Source organism: Daktulosphaira vitifoliae, unplaced genomic scaffold (assembly GCF_025091365.1).
Source record: "Daktulosphaira vitifoliae isolate Bord-2020 unplaced genomic scaffold, ASM2509136v1 Scaffold_5, whole genome shotgun sequence".
NCBI lineage: Eukaryota > Metazoa > Arthropoda > Insecta > Hemiptera > Phylloxeridae > Daktulosphaira > Daktulosphaira vitifoliae.
In genome coordinates, this window is record NW_026099576.1 from 3905750 (window position 1) to 3912275 (window position 6526).

Sequence of the window (6526 nt, forward strand, 5' to 3'; positions counted from 1 at the left end):
AGTATGTGTTTAGCGTTGATAATGGTAACATTGTTTCCGAAATACGTATCCGCGACTTTTCATTAATTTTTTTGTGGCTTCGAGTTTAATATTTTTTGGTTTTTTAAATTAATAATATTTTTAATATAGTTTTAATTTTACTTAATTAATTAGCCACAAGTGATCAATTTTTATTATAAATATAATTAGTATTTATTCATATATTATATTTTAAAATCAAAGAACTACTAATCATGATATAATTAAAGAAATAAGAGTTAATTTTGCTTTTGGAATAATCCACCAATTTCCTACTTTAAAAAAAAAAAAAATTTGGTTGGGAATTTTTTTTGCTATTTGCCAAAATTACTCCTTCGTTGACTAGAATGAATCATTAAATAGAAAATTTTATGAGAATTAAAACAATGTTATTTTTAAGATTAATATGCAGTCAGAAAGTTTTATAATTATTATTTATTGTAAANCTGCAGTCAGGAAATTTTATAATTACTATTTACAGTATATTTATCAGAAAAACTTATTATTTTTTTGCATTTTCATCGTAATAGAGCACTTAAATAGAAATCATAGTAATCATTTCTAAGTAATTTTAGGTATTTAAAAAGATTCTACTATTAAAATATCCAGAACTGAATTAATTTTAATGATTTACTTTAACTAAAAAAAAAAAATTATTAATTTGAATCCCTCTTAAAGGGATAAGGTAAAGGGTTAGATTTATAAAAAAAAACCAAATAATAGATAAAGACATGCATTTATATAAAAAAAAAATTGTACTGATTTGGTCATTTTTGATAAAGTTTAACAGTTAACAAAGTTATAAGTTTTATACACTGTACTACAAGGAACTTTCATCAGAAACAAAAATATAATATTCTAAATCAACATTTTGCGATGTTTTCAAATATGCAAATAGACTATTTCTATCACTTTTAAGTTTTAATATTATTAAAAAATAGTATTTACGTATAAAAAACAATAATTAAGAACAAAAAAAAATTGTTTTAAATTAATACTGATTTTGATTATTAATATATTAAAAATAAGGAAAATGACATATTTAACCTATTTTTTTAATAGTTTAAAGTTGATTGTTGTAAATGTTTATAATAAAAAAAAAAATTTATTTTACCATAACTTTTAGCTCAATTGGTAAGTTTGACATTGACATAATTAAATAGAAAAGAAAACTTTATATAAAAAAATTGTATCGTTAAGATCAATATGCAGTCAGAAAGTTTTATAATTACTATTTATTGTAAATTTATCAGAAAAGCTCAATATTTTTTTGCATTTTTATGGTAATAGATAACTTAAATAGAAGTAATAGTAATAATTTCCTAGGAACTTTTGTTGTTTGTTNGAAATAGAAATAATAGTTATCATTTCCTAATAACTTTTGGTATTTAAAAAGATTCTGCAATTGAAATATTCAGAACTTAATTAATTTTAATAATTTACTTTAACTAAATGAACTAATCAAAACAAAGTTGTTAAAAAGATTTACTCAATTGAGGTAATATAAAATTTGATTATATTTGTAAAAATCAATTGTTAATTCAGGAAAAAAAATAATTATTTTTTTTAGAAATGATTTATATAGCAACATGTTACAAAAAAATTTGAAATATTATAGTCTAGTAGTAGCACACACAAATAGAGTAAAAAAATTATTAAATTACAAAGTAAAATGATTAAATTTTGTAGTTGAAACCTATCATAACAAACTTAATTTGTCAATAAATATTTTGAAAACATTAGAAATTAATGATTTTAATTGTCTTTATGGAGAACATGTAATAACTAACTGTTTAATTGATAAATTAGAATTTTTTTTTCAATTTTTGAGAGTAATATCTTCAACTAGATACGAATTGTAGTCATTTGACGTATCGTTGAAAAAAGTAGGTCAAGTTAGAGCAGAGAAAATAAATGATAGTCACAAAAAAATATCTTCTCAGCTTTGCATCGAAACTAAAACTTAAAATATAGTAAAATAATTTTAATACGAATAAGAAATTTCTTCTTGCAAGGGGCGACTAAAGTGATNAATTTCTTATTACAAGGGGCGACTAAAGTGATGGGATCGTTGATCTTTATTGAAGTTATTGAATCTAAATGAGATAAAAATCAAACGAGTTAAAAATTTATACTAACTTAAAAAGAATTAAGAAAAAATGCAAAAAATTCATTNAAGAAGAATTAAGAAAAAATACAAAAATTTCAATACCATACGCGGGTTGGAACCTTGTACCCCAACCGTGTAAAACATAAGTTTTACCAACTCGGCAACTGTACGTTGCTACCTACTGTTGAAAAAATTGGCTATTTAAGCTAGTTCAAATTACAAAGTTGTTTTTCTCGACTTAAAAGAAGTAAACAAATTTAAATAAGTTTAACTTTCTATGCTATATTAATTTTTTATTTATATAATATTTATGAAAATCTGTACTCCCCTTGTCAGGTATTTTAAAATAAAATAAAATACAAAACCCAGAATTTTAACACAAAAATAGNAATAAAATAAAATACAAAACCCAGAATTTTAACACAAAGATAGTAAATTTTTTAATACGGTAGTCATTTTTACCATGAAGACAAATCCAGAGGTCAAATTTTTTTTTTCAAATTAAATTATATTATATAAGATTTAATTTAAGATATATATAAAAGTGTCAGTATTTCCGGAACATTTTCAAAAGTTAAGTTGAAAAAGTTCTACTTTCTATACGCATGTTAAAAGGTTTGCACCCCCCCCTGTATAAAGAAAAAAGATCTGATTTAAAAAAAAAGTATGTCGAATGAAAGAGGTATTTATAAAGTATTTATTGTTAAAGAATAGAATTGATTCATGCATTTTTTAAAAAGTTATAGCATCATAATGTTAAAAAATGTAAAATATAATATCAAAAATTTTTTCAAAAAAATAGCATATTTTTGCATACGGTAGTCATTTTCACCATGAAGACAAGNTATTATCAAGAATTTTTTCAAAAAAATAGCATATTTTTGCATACGGTAGTCATTTTTACCATGAAGACAAGTCCAGAGGTCAAATTTTTTTTTTTCAAATTAAATTATATTACATTAGCTTTAATTTAAGATATATATAAAAGTGTCAGTCTTTCCGAAACATTTTCAAAAGTTAATTTTTTGTAAAAAAGTTACCATTTTGAATCCCTTCCTGTGGGCTGTTAAAGGGTCAAATGTTCACAAAAATATATAAAATGATAGGTAAATATCTAAGGTATTTATAAAAAAAAAATTATATTGATTCGCTCATTTTTGAAAAAGTTATGGCAATTTTAACTGAAAAAAATTTCGAAAATTAGCGATTTTTTAATTTGTAATTTTGTTGAAGGTTTCCCCCATTTACGGGGAACGAGGGAATTTTTTTTAATTTTTGAGGGTAATGTCTTCAACTAGATACGATTTGTGATATTTTGACATATTTTTTATCAAAATCGATTCAGTGAGAACTGAGATTGAACGTATACAGACACAAAAAAAAAACATCATAGTAAAATTAATACCTTCTCAGCTTCGCATCGAAAATAAAAAGTAATTTTAAACCAACTAGGATGAAGTTGGATATTTGTATTTGTTATTGTGAACCATTTAAATAAATGTAGATTTAATTTTCAATGATTAATATTTTAAGTTTTGTATTAAATATAAAATTTAAAATGTGCGCTTAAAAGAAAACCTGACTATTTTAATTGATTGGTTATTTTTCATTTAAATTTGTACAAAAGAGATATATGAAATTTATTTTTTCTATAATTGAATGATAGTCATTAGAAAGTCTTAGTGATTAATTGATTAAGATTTATTTATAAATATTACTGAAGTTTAATTTTAGTATATTATTACTTTATTTACAATTATCCTTGATACAACAACACCTATGATTAATACAATTTTGCATATATTTTATTATATTATATTATTACCTATCTATTAACAAATAAATGGACTTTAAAAGTTTTATTTTATAATATTGAGTTGTAGTTTTACTAAGTATAAAAAAATAAATATTAATGTTTAAAAAACTGTTTTAGATCTTTATAACTTATCATCAATTTTTCATTCATATTCTGAATAAAGTTACAGCATTTAAGAGTCTTATTACATTTGTCTAAATTACTACATTGTAGAGTTTTTTTCCTTTATCAAAGGGTCAAACATACATTGTATGACTTTTTTTTCACTTTATTAATATTCATTTTAAGTTACTAAATGTTACAAAATATTACTTTTTCTTATGGAACTATGTACAGGATTCATTATCATGATTATTAAGTATTATACACTTATTTTTTTTGAAACTTTTGAATATTTTTAATTTTTGTAAAGGAAAATATTGTTTAACTTAAAAAAACTACAATAATATGTAGTTAAAAAAAAAAAAAAATTTTTATTTTGTTTTTTTTTTATTTATCCAATCAATTATTTGTGTTTTAAAATTTGAATTTAAGATATAAGTTTATCATTAATTTTATCTTCATAATATTGTAGGCAATATTTTCTGTTTCAATGAATACTTAAATAAGATATCCAAATGATAGATAATAATATTATCTAGATATTATCTAGTTGTACCTATAACAAATGACGACTACTGTTTGCTAAACATCAGATTATTTATAGAAAATCCTTAAAAATCACTAAACTTAAACAAGCAATAAAAAAAAAATAGTTCACTAAATAAAAATATATACAAACAAAATTAATTGAAATTTTTTTTTCTATTATATGATTAAACTAAAAATAGGATTTGCATTAAAGAAAATTTTAATTAAAATTTTTTATCTCTTAAGTAATGAAAAAAAATTTAACTACATATTATTGTAAGGTTTTTTTAAAATAAATATTTTCCTTTACAAAAATCTAAAATTTTAGTATTTTCTAAGAAAATGAGCTCTTATTATTAATGAAACATCCTATATAATTATCTATATTGCCACTGCAATAGTATGCGAAAATTAATAGATGGTACACTGTAGTGTATTCCAACCATCATTTTCAATAGTAACACAAACACAACCCTTAAAAACCGTTATATTCATATTGTTACCCCCTGAAAATTTAACTTTATATGTTTAGAAACATAAGGCTAGGTGTAATTTTTCAACTTTTTTAATAAATAGCTGAATTTAGTTATTTGTTTTTAATCCTAGATAATAATACTATGTATTTTTTGTAAATAGAACTGCCTTGTTCATCCTCAAAATAACCGTAAAGTACCTAATAATACAACATTAATAAAGCTTATTGTTCCTGCATCTCAATGTGGATCATTGATTGGTAAAGGAGGTGTTAAAATAAGAGAAATTAGAGAAGCAAGTGGAGCTATGGTAAATGTAGCATCTGATTTATTGCCTAATTCAACTGAAAGAACAGTAAGCATCAGTGGAACAGCTGAGGCTATCACTGAAGCTATTCATCAAATATGTGTTGTTATGTTAGAGGTAAATAAAGTAAATTTTTTAGCTTTATAAGTTTATAACCAAGAAAAATTATTCTTTCAGACACCAGGTAGAGGACCTACTGTAGCTTACAGGCCTATTGCAACCCAACCAGGGCCTGTTGTTTTATGTGGTGGTCAAGCTTATACTCTTCAAGGATCCCTTGCTATTCCTGCTGTAGGAGATGTAAGTTTTGTTGTATTAAAAAAAAAGTAATTGAATGCATAAAAATTATTTGTTAATGATAAAAAATATATGTCTTAGCAATCTGCAACTACCTCAGCATTAAATACAATAGCAAGCATAGCACCTAATTTAATTGCTGGCTCTGGACTAGATCCATCAGGTAGTTTTATCCTCTTATTATTTAAGTTTTAGATATAATTTCATCAAAGGCATATTTCTTTTTTTTTTTATGTGCACTTTGTCTTTAGGAAAATTAGATGCAGTTTTGTAGCAAAAAAAAATTGTAGCCTTATCTAAAAAAATTCTGTATATATTTTTGAGTTTCATCTACAAATTAATAGTCATTATTATTTTTATAAAACATACAATTAGATAAATTTTATAATCTTCTTATAATAATTTTATGTGTATTAGTACTTGCTGCTCTAGCTGGAAGTCAATTACGTGGAGGTTGTGGTGTTAGCTCTAAAAATACTCAACAACACATCACCCATGAAATGGCTATCCCAAATGACATAATTGGTTGTATTATTGGTAAAGGCGGAACAAAAATTGCTGAAATAAGGTTTGTAGCTTTTTTAATTTAAATTGCCATAAATTTGTCATTCAATTTTTTTAGTAACCTTGTTAAACTCTTTAGCTATAAACATAAAGAATAAATTAAAAAAGAATTATTATATGATATTGGGAACAGGGAGGGACTGAGGAGTATTCAGCTTACTGTGTTAGAAAAAAATTCAGCCCACATCACTATATACCAATTCAGGATACTACTTTTTTTAGCTTCGATGCGAAGCTGAGAAGGTATTGGTTTCACTAAGATGTGTTTATTTTTTTTTTTTTTTTTTTTTTTTTTTTTTTTTTTTTTTTTT

General features: G+C 23.2%; 1 protein-coding gene across 1 annotated transcript in view; it reads left to right on the forward strand.

Moving 5' to 3' along the window:
- The window catches only part of LOC126906705 (poly(rC)-binding protein 3-like), a 14460-nt gene that overhangs the window by 5539 nt on the left and 2395 nt on the right, over positions 1-6526 (forward strand). The window contains exons 5-8 of the mRNA XM_050687458.1: positions 5211-5471; positions 5532-5654; positions 5733-5814; positions 6069-6219. Coding sequence (XP_050543415.1) covers positions 5211-5471; positions 5532-5654; positions 5733-5814; positions 6069-6219 — 617 coding nt within the window. The remainder of the gene's footprint in view (positions 1-5210; positions 5472-5531; positions 5655-5732; positions 5815-6068; positions 6220-6526) is intronic.